General features: G+C 35.3%; 1 protein-coding gene across 1 annotated transcript in view; it reads right to left on the reverse strand.

Annotated features, from left to right (window-relative positions):
* Positions 1 to 455: 455 nt before the first annotated feature.
* The window catches only part of LOC130244125 (2-Hydroxyacid oxidase 1-like), a 19,096-nt gene continuing 2,257 nt past the window's right edge, over positions 456 to 17,294 (reverse strand). The window contains exons 2-5 of the mRNA XM_056476410.1: positions 12,403 to 12,554; positions 5,507 to 5,762; positions 921 to 1,096; positions 456 to 463 (exon numbers count right to left, since the gene is read on the reverse strand). Of these exons, the coding sequence (XP_056332385.1) occupies positions 456 to 463; positions 921 to 1,096; positions 5,507 to 5,762; positions 12,403 to 12,554 (592 nt within the window). The remainder of the gene's footprint in view (positions 464 to 920; positions 1,097 to 5,506; positions 5,763 to 12,402; positions 12,555 to 17,294) is intronic.

The following is a 17,294-nucleotide window of genomic DNA, read 5'->3' on the forward strand; positions in this document are numbered from 1 at the left end:
TAATAGACTGTAGGGAGATATCTCTGTAGACGGAGGGCATTTCATGTCATGTTCAGCCTTATAATCTTAAAATGTGAGCAAAATCAGCTTGCACACTGTGCATTTCTCCAAAAAAAATGCCTGAAATACTGATTCGTCTGACCACAGTACACAATTACACTGTGTGATGGTCCATCCCAGATGCCTCTGAGCCCAGAGAAGTCGATGGTTCCTCTGGACACTGTTAACATAGGGCTTCCTTCTGGCAAACTACGATTTTGAATGGCATTTGTGGATGTAACTATGAACAGTAGTCCTGAGCTCATGTGATGATATCACTTATAGATGCATGAAGATTCTTGATGCAGTGCCGCCTGAGGGATCGGGGCTCATTGTTCCATTGAAAATTCTGCAGATTCCTTGAATGTTTTAATAATTTTTGTGCACTGTTGAAGATGAAATATCCAAACGTCTTCCTATCTTTCTTTGAGGAACATTGTTTTTAAACATTTTGATAATTTTGTTGTAAAATTGTTGGCAAATTGGCAATCCTCGGGCCATCTTTGCTCCTAAAGGACTAGACCTTTCATGGAAGCTGCTACTGTACCAAACCCATTAATTAATCACCTGTTGACATCACCTGTTCCAAATCAAACACAATAATAATAATAATAATAATAATAATAATAATAATAATAATAATAATAATAATAATAATTGTTTTTTTTATTATTATTATTTCTTTATATAATATTATCATTAACTATAAATGTTGCCACTAAATATTTGTTTGCTTACTGTATCTCTCAAACGCACATTGGTCATTTTTTTATTGGTTATTTTTTATTTTAACAATGTTCGTTATTATGACCTGCTAAATCAGTAAGTCAATAAATAGACCGATAAATACCCAATAAATAACATTCGTTTCTCTTTCTCACCTGTCAGTACCCCTTTGACCACCACAGGCAGCTTTGTGAGCGTTTTCAGCCAGCCGATGTCCTGCCATCTCACCGTGGCATCAATAGCCTGCGTCACATACACCGCCAGCCCGCTGTCCTCCCCGTAACCCTCCTTCTTGGAGAACGCTAAATCTGGAGACTCGAAATTCGCCATCCTGAAGAAGTAGAAAAAAAAACATAGTGCAGAATGGAATTAGTCCTGTGAGTGTTGTTTTTTTGGTCAGTGCTTGAAAACTGAGCCTTGGTTTTTTTAAAATCCAAACACCAAAGCGGCGCTCAATGGCACCTTGTTTCCACTGGTAAACTTTGATTTGTGGGTTGAGATTTTGAGGGTTGAGATCAAGTTCATGTTGTGTCACTGCTGATGGAAACGGAGGCGCTTCTGCTGAAATATGCAGCTTTTTCTGGGGATAAAAAAAAGATTCTGATAGGTGTAATTCAGCTCTTGGGATTCGGAGCAGGAAGGCTTTACTTTCATGAGGGCTGTTTTATAGCGGGCTGCTGTTGGCATATCTGCTGAACTGTTGATATCTGAATTATGTGGTTTCCCCACATAAAAAAAGCATAATGTAGCAAGTGTTGATGGAGCTCGAGTTGTGAATATTAATCCACATGAGCGGCGTGATCTACTGTTGCTTCTACTGTTTCCTTAAAGATATAAAATGTTGTCCAGTGAGCGCTGTTTTACTGGGTAAATCTGTTAAGTCATCTTGTCTGCGAGTGAGGGGGAAACCGAGAGTTTGTTTATACAGAAACCTCAGGAGCCTTTTTTTAAAAGTGTTTGATTATGGTTTTTGTTAATCTTTTGTTGAAAGTGCTATATGTGAAATAAACAGCCATAACCTGACAAGTCCCACCCCCTTTCATATTAATTTCCACTATAGTTAATAGTCACGCCCCTTACTGTTGATTGGCTGAAAGTGTGTTTTGGGAATCTGTCAGACGACTGTGGTCAGAAGCCTTTTTAAATATTAGTTAGTGCACTTTTAAAGGTCCTGTGAATATAAAACAATGTTTTTTTAGATGTTAGCATTAGTATGTTAGTCTTAAGGATATTTATAAGCTATTGTGCTCCAAAACAGTGACATAATTTTTATTTAGAATATACAGTTGAAGTCAGAGTTATTAGCCCTCCTTTGAATTTTTTTTCTTTCTTAAATATTTCCCAAATGATGTTCACCAGAGCAAGGAAATGTTCACAGTATGTCTGATAATATTTTTTCTTCTGGTGAAAGTCTTATTTGTTTTATTTCAGCAAGAATAAAAGCAGTTTTTAATTTTTTCAAAACCATTTTAAGGTCAAAATTATTAACCCCTTTAAGCTATTTCTTTTCTCAATAGTCTCCAGAACAAGCCATCTTGCCTAATTCCCTAACCTGCCTAGTTAACCTAATTAACCTAGTTAAGCCTTTAAATGTCACTTTAAGTGTATAACTTTAACAACTGTATAAGCCAAATTTATTGGTATTCCTATACTTGTGGGGACATTTGGAATATATGGTACACGTGTTGTGGTGGATACATTCCATAGGTTTCTATTGTTTTTACTGTACAACCCCAAATCAGAAATAGTTGGCATATATACAGTTGAAGTCAGAATTATTAGCCCCCCTTTGATTTTTTTTGGTTTTTCTTTTTTAAATATTTCCCAAATGATGTTTAACAGAGGAAATTTCCACAGTATGTCTGATAATATTTTTTCTTCTGCAGAAAGTCTTATTTGTTTTATTTCGGCTAGAATAAAAGCTGTTTTTTATTTTTGTTAACCATTTTAATGGCAAAATTAATAGCCCCTTTAAGCTATTTCTTACCCTAACCTGTCTAGTTAACCTAATTAACCTAGTTAAGCCTTTAAATGTCACTTTAAGCTGTATTGAAGTGTCTTGAAAAATATCTAGTTAATATTATTTACTGTCATCATGATAAAGATAAAATAAATCAGTTATTAGAGATGAGTTATTGAAACTATTATGATTAGAAATGTGTTGGAAAAAATCATATCGCCGTTAAACAGAAATAGGGGAAAAATATAAATAAAAAATAAGGGGGCTTATAATTCAGGGAGACTAATAATTCCGGGGGGGGGGGGAGATATTTCTGACTTCAACTGTATATGTCTAATAGCAAATAAGGAAAGGGATTTCCAAATTCAGACAATACAGCAGCACATTATTCAATGTGTTTCTCATGATTATTATTTTTTTAAGTAAACACATAATTGCAACACATTTAAAAAAAAAAGTTGTAACAGTAAAGCATTTACCACTTTGTAATGCTGCCATTGCTTTTCAAAACACTTAAAAGACATTTAGGGACTGAAGACACCAAGTGATGAAGTGTTTCAAGTGTAATTTTGCCTTATTCTTCTTGCAAACAAGTCTTAAGGTGGACAACAGTCCGGGGTCTTCGTTGTTGCATTTTGCCCTTCAGAATGCACCACACATTCTCTATTGGAGACAGGTCAGGACTGCAGGCAGGCCAGTCAAGTACCTGTATCCTCTTCTTTCGTAGCCAGGACTTTGTAATGTGCGCAGAACGTGGTTTTGCATTGTCTTGTTAAAATATGAATTGGCATCCCTGGAAAACAAGGCAGCATGAAATACTGATTCGTCTGACCACAGTACACATTTACACTGTGTGATGGTCCATCCCAGATGCCTCTGAGCCCAGAGAAGTCGATGGTGCTTCTGGACACTGTTAACATAGGGCTTCCTTCTGGCAAAGTACAATTTTAACTGCCATTTGTGGATGTAACTACGTATTGTGGTACTTGACAAAGGTTTGGCGCAGTAGACTTGAACAGATGTGATGATATCACTTATAGATGAATGAGGATTCTTGATGCAGTGCCGGCTGAAAGATCAGAGATCACGGCTGTTCAGCTTAGGCTTGCGCTCTTGTCCTTTACACACTGAAATTCATCCAGATTCCTTGAATCTTTTAATGATGTTCTGCACTGTTGAAGGTGAAATATCCAAAGGTCTTCTTATCTTTTTTTTGAGGAACATTGCTTTTAAACATTTCAATATTTTTCTCATCTATTTGGTGGCAAACCGCTGATCATCAGCCCATCTTTGCTCCTAAATGACTAGACCTTTCTTGGATGCTGCTTTTGTACCAAATCATAATTACACATAATTACATCATTATTTAACCAATTTACCTGATTACTAGCCCTAAACTGCTCCTGTCTCAACTTTTTTTTGGAATCTGTTGCAGGTCTGAATGACAGGAAAGGATGTATATTTACAAATGAAATTAAGTTTCCCAGACAAAACATGAAATATTGTGTTCATATTGTCTGCAATGAAATACAAGTCAAAGTAAATTCAGAAGTCACCACTTTCTTTATTTTTTCTGATTTGGGAAATGGTGTAAAGAGGACTGAAAAATCATACTTAAGTAAAAGTACCATTACTTGCCTAAAAATGTAGTTCAAGTAGAGTAAAAATAACCTGTTGTAAATATTACTCAAAGTATGAGTAAAGAGTAGCCCTTTTAAAAGTACTCAAGAGTAGTGAGTATTACACTGTAAAAAGCTGATGGATTTACAAGTAAATTGTAGATGTGTGTAAACGTAACATTCTGTAGTGCATTTAGTTATAACCCAGCAAGCACACAACGTCATAAGACGTTAATATTAGGTTTGATTTAGGTTTTTGATGTCAGGTGACCAAAATTCAGTGTCTAGCCAGTGTCTAAGGACAATGTTATTTTGATGTCCTATAATGACGTCAAATGACGTTGATATTTGGTAGATTTTAGGTTGTTAGAAAGTAACCAAAATCCAACGTCGAACCAACATCGATGTCAGATATTGACATTTATTTGGCAGGTATGGCAACCAAAATCTAACGTCTGATAAATGTCAATAGTGGTAACGTCCACACAACGTCAAGCTGTAACATCATTAGACATTGATATTTGGTTGATTTTTAGGTTAGATGTTGGATGTTGACGTAGGCCTGACGTTGAGTTCTGACATCAAACCGATTTTCATTTCCAAACAAAATGCGACATCCCCACAACATTGGGGTACAACTTCAATCTGACGTCATGTTGACATCTTGTGCCTGCTGGGTGTTTAAGGCCATTTCGGTCTTCATACAGTAAACATCCGTCATCTCATCAATGACATGCATCTATACAGTATCTAGGTCAATGCATATAAAGATTTTGGACTTTTAATGTGTCCAAGCAGTTTGCTGCATTCATAAAGCATCCATGTTTTGAGGTAGGTCATTATGATGGGATTTACCTTGTATGTGAGATCTGATTGGGCAGTTATCTGTACCCTGTACCTACAGTAAACCCGACCCTCACATGAGACTTCGCATTTGTATGCAAAAACTCATCCTGTGATTTAATAGCCTTTTGAAAAATGTAAACATCAGCAATGTCCTCATAAGTCACCTTCTCCTTGTAATACCTGTCTCATACCCATTTCATTATACACATTTATGTCCTAATAGGTCACACACACACACAGTGATTTTGCTGACACCCTCTCTCTCACACACACACACACACACACACACGTCATGTGTGGTTGTCTCAGCGTTTACCTCAAATGAGAGGGCAGCTTGAATCGGTTGCGCACGTCATCGCGTCGCCTGCCAAGATAAGGCGTGTCCACGGTGACAAAGATGCCCTTATAGCCGGCATCCTCGGCCCTCCTGACCAGAGACTGAGTCAGCGCTCTGTCTTTATAGATGTAGAGCTGCAGCCAGCGCACGGCTCCCGGTGCAGCCTCACACACCTCCTCAATGCTGGAGGTGGACCAGGAGCTCAGCATCATCCCCGTGCCAGAGGAAAGACACGCTGCGTACAAACACACACAGAGACTTGAACAGACACACACAAACACACATTCTTCAGGATGCTGCTGGTCTCAGGGTTGAACGTTCCTAAAGGGGACCTATTATGCCCCTTTTTACAAGATGTGAAATAAATATCTGATGTTCCCAGAGTGTGTGTGTTTCAGCTCTAATTACCACACAAATAATGTTTAAACTCTCTGAAACGGACCCTTTTAGGCTTTGATTCTAATTGTGTTGTTTTGGTGACTGTCGCTTTAAATTCAAATGTGATTGTGCTCTTTACAAATGAGAGCAGAGCTACAAATGCCTGTGTGTCAGCATAGTGGTAGATTCAAAAACAAGACTAACATCCTATGCTAATTAGGGAGAGATGGTCAATAGTGGGCGTGGCTTTTTCCCCTCTGATGACACATACAAAGTACAAAGAATTGGGATTGGCCTATATATACAGTACGCTTCATTTTCACATTCACATTCTTCCACGAACATTACGAAGTATTCCTTGTTTTATTTCCCGTGTTTTGTTTCTTGCCTTGTTCACCATTTTAATTCTTTGCTGCCTAGCCTGACCTTTCACCTGGATTTTAACTACACTTATCAGATTACTTCTATGCTCCTGTCTGCTCACGTTTGGAGTGGTTCTCTGAAGTTTGATGAATCAGCCAAAATCTTCTTAACCACGCTCCTCTTACTGTTAGTTTGCTATGAGGAAATGATGCACAAAAATGTTTGATTTCTCCTTCACCAAACTTGACTGATTTCTGTGAGAATCTTGGCTCCATGCTAGTAGGTCTTCTGCAGTATTTGAGGTGATTGGGATGCAGTTCAACAGAATATTCATCAGAAAAATCTGCCACTTTTCCAAATGATCAACTAGAAGTTATTATTTGTTGCTCTTACAGCTGGGATCGACGTCAAGACTTTTGTCAGGTAGTGTAATAACCAGACATGCTCCTTAGTGCTTATTGGCTGCAAGTGTGTTTTAGGACTGGGTCTGACACAAAACCATACTCCGATATTGCTTAGGGCATAAATATTTAGGAAATGTTCATTCTGCAAGTGAACTAGAGCTTTAAATGTGCCATCAATATGTGTGCAGGGGAGATTACAGATTCTGACTGAATGCTGTAATTACTAGAATTATTACTTCAGTCAAACTGTGGTAATGTGGTATTCAATGGTACTGACAGTAACAGCAGGAGCACCACAGGAAAAGAAAAGCATGCAACATTGACATACAAAGTCTTACTTATAAGATGAAGGTATAGACATTTTATAGTCTATACTATGTGCAGATTTTCAGCAATAGACTTCTAGATTATGTGCACATTTTTTAAGAATCAGAAATAGACTTTTGAATTACATGCACATTTTATAAGAGTCAGAAATCTACTTCTAGATTATATTCACATCTCAAAAATGGACTTTAGTTTGTATGCACATTTTATAAGACTCAGAAAAGGACTTCTAGATTATATGCACATTTCAAAAAGGGATTTCTAGATTATATGCACGTTATAAATGTCAAGAAATGGACTTCTACAGTGTTTGCACATTTTATATGTGTCAGAAATGGATTTCTAGATTATATGCACATTATAAATGTAAAGAAAATGGAAGTCTAGAATATATGCACATTTTTAAAAGAGTCAGAATTGGACGTTTACCAAGTTTTATAAATCAGAAATTGACTTCTAGATTATATGCACGTTTTAAAAGAGTCAGAAATGGACTTTAGACTATATCCATGTTTTATAAGTTAGAAATAGACTTTAGACTATATCCACATTTTATAAGAGTCAGAAATGGACTTCTAGATTATATGCATGTTTTATGGGTCAGAAATGGATTTCTAGACTATATGCACATTTTATAAGAGTCAGAAATAGACTTCTAGATTACATCCACGTTTTATAAGAGTCATAAATAGACTTCTAGATTATATGCACATTTAATAAGAGTCAGAAATGGACGTTTAGACTATATCCACATTTTATAAGAGTCAGAAATGGTCATTTAGATTATATCCACTTTTTATAAGAGTCAGAAATAGACTTCTAGATTACATCCACGTTTTATAAGAGTCAGAAATAGACTTCTAGATTACATGCACATTTTTTATGAGTCAGAAATGCACTTCTAGATTACATCCACGTTTTATAAGAGTCAGAAATAGACTTCTAGATTACATGCACATTTTATAAGAGTCAGAAATAGACTTCTAGATTACATCCACGTTTTATAAGAGTCATAAATAGACTTCTAGATTATATCCATGTTTTATAAGAGTCATAAATAGACTTCTAGATTATATGCACATTTAATAAGAGTCAGAAATGGACGTTTAGACTATATCCACATTTTATAAGAGTCACAAATGGTCATTTAGATTATATCCACGTTTTATAAGAGTCAGAAATAGACTTCTAGATTACATGCACATTTTATAAGAGTCAGAAATGGACTTCTAGATTACATCCACATTTTATAAGAGTCACAAATGGACTTCTAGATTACATCCACGTTTTATAAGAGTCAGAAATGGACTTCTAGATTATATCCATGTTTTATAAGAGTCATAAATAGACTTCTAGATTATATGCACATTTAATAAGAGTCAGAAATGGACGTTTAGACTATATCCACATTTTATAAGAGTCACAAATGGTCATTTAGATTATATCCACGTTTTATAAGAGTCAGAAATAGACTTCTAGATTACATGCACATTTTATAAGAGTCAGAAATGGACTTCTAGATTACATCCACATTTTATAAGAGTCACAAATGGACTTCTAGATTACATCCACGTTTTATAAGAGTCAGAAATGGACTTCTAGATTATATGCACATTTTATAAGAGTCAGAAATGGACTTCTAGATTACATGCACATTTTATAAGAGTCAGAAATGGACTTCTAGATTATATGCACATTTTATAAGAGTCAGAAATGGACTTCTAGATTATATGCACATTTTATAAGAGTCAGAAATAGACTTCTAGATTATATGCACATTTTATAAGAGTCAGAAATAGACTTCTAGATTACATCCACATTTTATAAGAGTCAGAAATGGACTTCTAGATTACATCCACGTTTTATAAGAGTCAGAAATAGACTTCTAGATTACATCCACATTTTATAAGAGTCACAAATGGACTTCTAGATTACATCCACGTTTTATAAGAGTCAGAAATGGACTTCTAGATTATATGCACATTTTATAAGAGTCAGAAATGGACTTCTAGATTACATGCACATTTTATAAGAGTCAGAAATGGACTTCTAGATTATATGCACATTTTATAAGAGTCAGAAATGGACTTCTAGATTATATGCACATTTTATAAGAGTCAGAAATAGACTTCTAGATTACATGCACATTTTATAAGAGTCACAAATGGACTTCTAGATTATATGCACATTTTATAAGAGTCAGAAATAGACTTCTAGATTACATCCACATTTTATAAGAGTCAGAAATGGACTTCTAGATTATATGCACATTTTATAAGAGTCAGAAATAGACTTCTAGATTACATCCACATTTTATAAGAGTCAGAAATAGACTTATAGATTATATGCACATTTTATAAGAATCAGAAATAGACTTCTAGATTACATCCACGTTTTATAAGAGTCAGAAATGGACTTCTAGATTACATCCACGTTTTATAAGAGTCAGAAATAGACTTCTAGATTATATGCACATTTTATAAGAGTCAGAAATAGACTTCTAGATTACATCCACATTTTATAAGAGTCAGAAATAGACTTCTAGATTACATCCACGTTTTATAAGAGTCAGAAATAGACTTCTAGATTACATGCACATTTTATAAGAGTCACAAATGGACTTCTAGATTATATGCACATTTTATAAGAGTCAGAAATGGACTTCTAGATTACATCCACATTTTATAAGAGTCAGAAATAGACTTCTAGATTACATCCACGTTTTATAAGAGTCATAAATAGACTTCTAGATTACATGCACATTTTATAAGAGTCACAAATGGACTTCTAGATTATATGCACATTTTATAAGAGTCACAAATGGACTTCTAGATTATATGCACATTTTATAAGAGTCACAAATGGACTTCTAGATTACATCCACATTTTATAAGAGTCAGAAATAGACTTCTAGATTATATGCACATTTAATAAGAGTCAGAAATAGACTTCTAGATTATATGCACATTTTATAAGAGTCAGAAATAGACTTCTAGATTACATCCACGTTTTATAAGAGTCATAAATAGACTTCTAGATTACATGCACATTTTATAAGAGTCACAAATGGACTTCTAGATTATATGCACATTTTATAAGAGTCACAAATGGACTTCTAGATTATATGCACATTTTATAAGAGTCACAAATGGACTTCTAGATTACATCCACATTTTATAAGAGTCAGAAATAGACTTCTAGATTATATGCACATTTTATAAGAGTCACAAATGGACTTCTAGATTATATGCACATTTTATAAGAGTCACAAATGGACTTCTAGATTATATGCACATTTTATAAGAGTCACAAATGGACTTCTAGATTATATGCACATTTTATAAGAGTCAGAAATAGACTTCTAGATTACATCCACGTTTTATAAGAGTCAGAAATGGACTTCTAGATTACATCCACGTTTTATAAGAGTCATAAATAGACTTCTAGATTACATGCACATTTTATAAGAGTCACAAATGGACTTCTAGATTATATGCACATTTTATAAGAGTCACAAATGGACTTCTAGATTATATGCACATTTTATAAGAGTCAGAAATAGACTTCTAGATTACATCCACGTTTTATAAGAGTCAGAAATGGACTTCTAGATTATATCCATGTTTTATAAGAGTCAGAAATGGACTTCTAGATTATATCCATGTTTATAAGAGTCAGAAATAGACTTCTAGATTATATGCACATGTTATAGTTGTCAGAAGTGAACTCCTAGTCTATGCACAATTCTATGCACAAAAGACTAAGACATTAACATCTAGACACTTTTTATAAGAAATAGACTGCTAGACACATTATAAGAGCTGAAAGTGGATCTCTAGACTCTATGCACATTTTATAAGAGTCAGAAATTAACTTCTAGACACATTTTATAAGACTCAAAAAAGGAATTCTAGTCTATATGTACATTTTAAAGAGTGGGAAATGGACTTCTAGACTGCACATTTTATAGGTATCAGAAATGGACGTTTAGACTATATCCACATTTTATAAGAGTCTCACCCTGTTTGTCCGTCTGCTTCCATAACACTTCTAGATTACATCCACGTTTTAAAAGAGTCAGAAATGGACTTCTAGATTATCTGCACATTTTATAAGAGCCAGAAATGGACTTCTAGATTATATTCACGTTTTATAATTGTTAGAAGTGAATTACTAGTCTATGCACATTTTATAAGAGCCAGAAATGGACTTCTAGATTATATTCACGTTTTATAATTGTTAGAAGTGAACTACTAGTCTATGCACATTTTATAAGAGTCAGAAATGGACTTCTATACCCTATGCACATCTTGTAAAAGTCAGAAATGGACTTCTAGATTATGCACATGCCAAAAAAAAATGCACTTCTAGGTTACTTGCACATTTCATAAGTCTCAGAAATTGACTTCTAGACTCCAATTTATATGACTTAGAAATGGACTTCTAGACACATTTTATATGAAATGGACTGCTAAACGTGTTTTATAAAGTACAAAAGTGGACTTCTAGACTATGTATGAATTTTATAAGAGTAATATAATGTAATGTAATGTGTGTATTTATATGGCACATTTATCGTGTCTGTCGCTTCACAGTCATGAGGGGGTCTCTCCACACCACCACCAGTGCAGAGAGCAACGGCAGCCACAGGACAACGGCGAAAACGCACTCACCACACTTCAGCAATGGGGGAGTGGAGACACAGTGACAGAGCCAATTTACTGAATAGGGATGATTGGGAGGCATGATGGTTAAGTGCCACCAGGGAATTTGGCCAGGACACCGAGGTTACTCCCTTGCTTTTTACGAGACGTGCCATGGGATTTTCATTGACCACAGAGAGTCAGGAACTCAGTTTATCGTCTCAACCAAAAGATGGCGCCCACTGACAATATAGTGTCCCCTTCACTTTTACTGGGGGATTAGGACTCACAAAGACCACAGGTTGAGCGCCCACTGCTGGCCTCACTAACAGCAACCTAGTTTTTCCCATGTGGTCTCCCATCCAGGTACTGACCAGGCTCAGCCCTGCTTAGCTTCAGTGAGTAACTGCTCTTGGGTTGCAGGGTGATATGGCTGTGGCCAAAATGGACTTCTAAACTCTATGCACATCTTATAAGAGTTAGAAATGGACTTCTAGATTATATGTACATGTTATAGTTGTCAGAAGGGAACTCCTAAACTCTATGCACAATTTATAAGACTCTAATTCTAGACACACTTTATTAGAGTCAGAAATGGACATCAGAGTTATATGCACACAGAAACACTGATGTTTTAGGAACTGCGGCTCTACTGCTTTTCGTATGAGATGTTTGCTGACACTACAGTGTATATTAGATGAATCTGTATGAGGTGTTCTAGCGCCATCATGTGTTCTGCTGTTGTATCTGCAGGTCTGACCTCTGGCAGTGGCTGTCTCTCCATCCGGATGAGCCATTCTCTGCATGGCGGTGGCAGACACACAGATGGGTAAACTGACTCTCTGACCCAGAACTGTGGTGGACAAATCCACAGTGGACACATCTCTCAGAACACGAGGGTAAAAACACCACCTGCAGGACACACAGACACACTACACATCTCACAAATAACACTCACATAACATACAGTAACATATAATTTTGACTTATAAATAAAGAAGTCACAATTAGTCGATGAAAAGAAAACGTATTTGTTTATGAGATAAAAGTTTGTAAATAAATTTCAGTTTTTATCTCATAATTATAAGACTTTATATTGTGATTATAGCTTTTAAAATGTCCACATTTCATCATATAATTTACTTCTTATGCAATCATAAATATTTTTTTTAATCTCAGTATATATGAGCCCAACTCTTAACCACCAACGTAAAAGAAACCCCCGCAAACACATGCAAAACCTAACCAGTAATGCCACCTGACTCAGCCAGGGCTCGAACCAGCAACCTTCTTGTTGTGAGATAAGTTGTGATAATTTAGTAATTTCATTTATAGCACGTTCGCCTCACAGCAAGAAGGTTGCTGGTTCGAGTGTCAGCTGGGTCAGCTGGCGTTTCTGTGTGGAGTTTGCATGTTCTCCCCACGTTGGCGAGGATTTTCTCTAGGTGCTCCTGTTTCCCCCACAAGTAAAAGACCCATGGTATAGGTGAATTGGGTAAGCTAAATTGTCCGTAGTGTATGAGTGTGAATGAGTGTGTATGGATGTTTTCCAGTGATGGGTTGCAGCTGGAAGAGCATCCGCTGCGTAAAACATATGCTGGATAAGTTGCCGGTTCATTCCGCTGTGGCGACCCCAGATTAATAAAAGGACTAATCCTAAAAGAAAATGAATGAATGAATATATATATATACAGTTGAAGTCAGAATTAGTAGCACCCTTATTAAATATTTCCCAAAGATGTTTAACAGAGCAAGGAAATTTTCACAGTATGTCAGATAATGTTTTTTCTTCTGGAGAAAGTCTTATTTGTTTTATTTTTGCTAGAATAAAAGCAGTTTTAATTTTTTTACTGTCATCATGTCAAAGATAAAATAAATCAGTTATTAGAGATGAGTTATTAAAACTATTATGTTTACAAATGTGTTGAAAAAAAATCTTCTCTCCGTTAAACAGAAATTGGGGGGGGGAGGGGAAGGGTGGGAGAAAAAAAAACAGTGAAAGAAAAACATATTTTTAAGTTTTTTTGCGTTCCCTCGCAAAAGATGTTTATATATATATATATATATATATATATATATATATATATATATATATATATATATATATATATGTGTGTGTATACTCTATGTATATATATATATACTGTATGTATATGTAAAAACAAGTCCTCTACAACATGTGTTTAATGTATTATAAACTATTTAAATGTTAATCTGATGCATTAAAACAGCTGAGAAGCTCAGTTCCACCACGGCTACTGATTGTGTAAACTGTTTGTAAGCGGATGAAATGTTTATGTTTTCCTGTGACGTATCGCAATGAGATTTCACCTGATTTTGTGATAATATTTGTGTTGATTGTGACTCATCAGCTCAGTTAAAAGGACAGTTCACCCAAAAATCTAAATTAATCTTCTCTCCATTTACTTGTTTCAAACATTTAAGAGTTTCTTTCTTTCGTTAAACACTGAAGAAAATATTCTGAAAAATGCTGAAAACCTGTAACCATTGACTTTTATTAGCTTTTCCTGCTGTGGAGGTCGATGGTTACTGGTTTTCAGCTTTCTTTAAAACATCTTATTTAGTGTTCAACAGGGGTATTGCAACTCATAAAAGGTTTTAAACCACTTGAGGGTGAGTAAATAGTGAGTAAATTAGCATTTTTGTGTGAACTACCCCTTTAAGTTCTACAGCGTGACTCTCTAACAAGCACGTCTTGTTTGTTCATTGTGTAAATATGTATATCTGAGTAAAACAGTGTGATTATTGGTGAGGACGGAGCTCTACGTTTTGGTCTGCCACCCACACGAGTTCTCTAAGCCAAGATAAACGCACGTAATTATAACTGGCCCCGAGTGACCCCACACAACCCTGGAGAAAAGCTAAAATTAGGGCAAAACATTTGGAAAAGTCTCATTCCGCCTGTCAACACTGTGATAAACTCACTTAAACTGTTACTGACTGACTGACTCGGCTGTTTAAATTTAGCTTGATATTTTCAGTGTTGTTCATTTGTAAAACTGTTACTTCTCTTTCAAGTATTTTCCAAGCAATGCTTTAATGTTTAGATATTTATTTTTATAGTTTGATTCTCTTTAATGAACTCTTTAAAATGATGCATACAGTTGAAATCAGAATTATTACCCCCCCCCCCTGTTTATTTTTTTCCCTAATTTCTGTTTAACGGAGAGAGATTTCTTCAACACATTTCTAAACATAATAGTTTTAATAACTCATCTCTAATAACTGATTTACTTTATTTTTTCCATGATGACAGTAAATAATATTTGACTAGATATTTTTTCAAGACACTTCTATACAGCTTAAAGTGACATTTAAAGGCTTAACTAGGTTAATTAGGTTAACTAGGCAGGTTTGGGTAATTAGGAAAGTTATTGTATAATGATGGTTTGTTCTGTAGACATTCGAAAAAAAATGCTTAAAGGGGCTAATAATATTGACCTTAAAATGGTTAAAAAAAATTTAAACTGCTTTTATTCTAGCCGAAATAAAACAAATAAGACTTTCTCCAGAAGAAAAAATATTATCAGACATACTGTGAAAATTTCCTTGCTCTGTTAAACATCATTTAGGAAATATTTAAAAAAGAAAAAACATTCAAAGGGGGGCTAATTATTCTGACTTCGACTGTATATTAATGAACTGAAATGTATATTTTAAAATGCTAGTAAACAAATAGCTGCATATGAAGAGTAAATTTGCAAAATCAGATAACCAACATTATTAAAACTGATCAGAAACCAAGCTTTTTACTATTGTACTTTTTAAAGTCCCCTTGAAATCAGAAGTAACACTGATTTTGTTAGCTCACATTGCTAGTTTTGTGCTGAACAATTCATCTGTGCATGACATTAAGAAAAATAAATTGTTTGCTCTTGCAATCTATAATTTAAAATCTGAAAATGCACTTCTTGTTTGTTAGTTAAATTCTCAGATTAGGTCTGTCTGAGGTATTGGGCGTGGCTAACACACGTAACCACACCCCTCCTGCTGTCAGTTTGGACAACAAACAGAAATGGTGAGGAGGAGGAGTCTGTTAGGTTGTAATAACTCTCCCCAAACCCTTTTCCAGATCTTTCTGATTGAAATGCCTACTTTACTATATCCAATCAGCTCACAATTAAAAAAAAAAAGCCACGCCCACTGTTTTCTCATTTAATATTCTGTTTCTCTAAGAACTGAGTTACAACATGAAAAAAATGTGGCAGCTTCTGGTTCATGTGGACTTTAATACTACAAGTAAACTCATGATTTATGAAAAAATAAGAAGGAAAAACTCGGTAACACTTTACTTGAAGTGGTGTTCATTAAATCTTTATAATTATGACATGACACATCATGTATGTGAATGAGATTTAATGCATGATTATAACACCTTTCATTAAGGGCTCTATTTTAACGATCTAGTTGCATAGTCTAAAGCTGATCTAGTTGCATAGTCCGAATCCACTTTTGCTATTTTAAAGCCTGATTTATACTTCTTCTGATCGGTGTGACCCACGGTACCTGCCTTGCGTGTAGTCGTGCATTTATACTTCCACGCGCTGCGTGTGTTGCTCTGCAATAACATTTCCAAAACACTAGCTGGCAGTAGGTGTTTGTTTCTTTGTGTCGAGTTTCTTCGCTGGTGTTTTGTTTTTACTGAATGCTACCTTAATGTACATGTGGTTCAAACTCGCTCATTTTGAGGCTGAAATTGACGGACGTGCCACGCTCGTCAGCGATACCAAGCCGACCAATCACAGTGCTTGCGCTACGCATCATTGCATTACATTTTTTGAGACGTGCGTGTCAGTGTCGCTCGTGTTTTGAGCATAACATGCATTAAACCAATCAGAGTCTCATCTCACATCCCCTTAAAAGGCAGTTGCGTCGCACCATGACACATTTGCTATTTACGAGGCGGACTTTGTAAGTGGAAAAACTAAATGGACAAACTGAACTCTTCACTAGCAAGAAAACAGTTAAACAGAGCATCTGCAGTGCGAAGATAAAGAACGAGCCTCCTCCATTCAGCCTCTTTACTTTCTATTTACTTTTACTCTTTACTTTGGTGTATAAGGAAACAGTGTTGGACACCCTCAACTGAAGACATCCATTAGCCTATATATTTAATTTTAAGCGCAAAGATTTGTTTAAAACTATTTCTAAATTCAGTTCTAATTTCCAGCAAACGAATAAAAGAACAATAATAGCGAAGTGTGGTCAAAAAAACTGACTTATATCTAAACCCATGTCCTGTTCTTATGCCCCATATGGTGATGCAGACAACTCCAATAACCCGACAGATGGACAAATCTAAACTTGTTTTTATTAAAGCATATTTAAATATGCATATAATAAATACTGCTAATAATAATAACATTATACTAATCCAGATTGTCATGAATAAACTGAAAAAAGCCCCCCGACATGAAGGCATGGAGGCAGTGGTTTTTATATTTATGTAGAAAATAATAATTTTGTAGCATTTTAATCCTTTAATTGTTTTCATCTCTAAAGATATTTGTGTATTACTGTACATCCTGTGTGTATGCCTTTGGATCTGCACAGGAACTAACACGCTCTGCGTTGGACTTTAGATCAGCTTTTAGTTGGCCAACGGCGTGGTCTATTTCAGTTCCTCAAAAT

Source organism: Danio aesculapii, chromosome 17 (assembly GCF_903798145.1).
Source record: "Danio aesculapii chromosome 17, fDanAes4.1, whole genome shotgun sequence".
In the NCBI taxonomy this organism is placed as follows: Eukaryota; Metazoa; Chordata; class Actinopteri; order Cypriniformes; family Danionidae; genus Danio; species Danio aesculapii.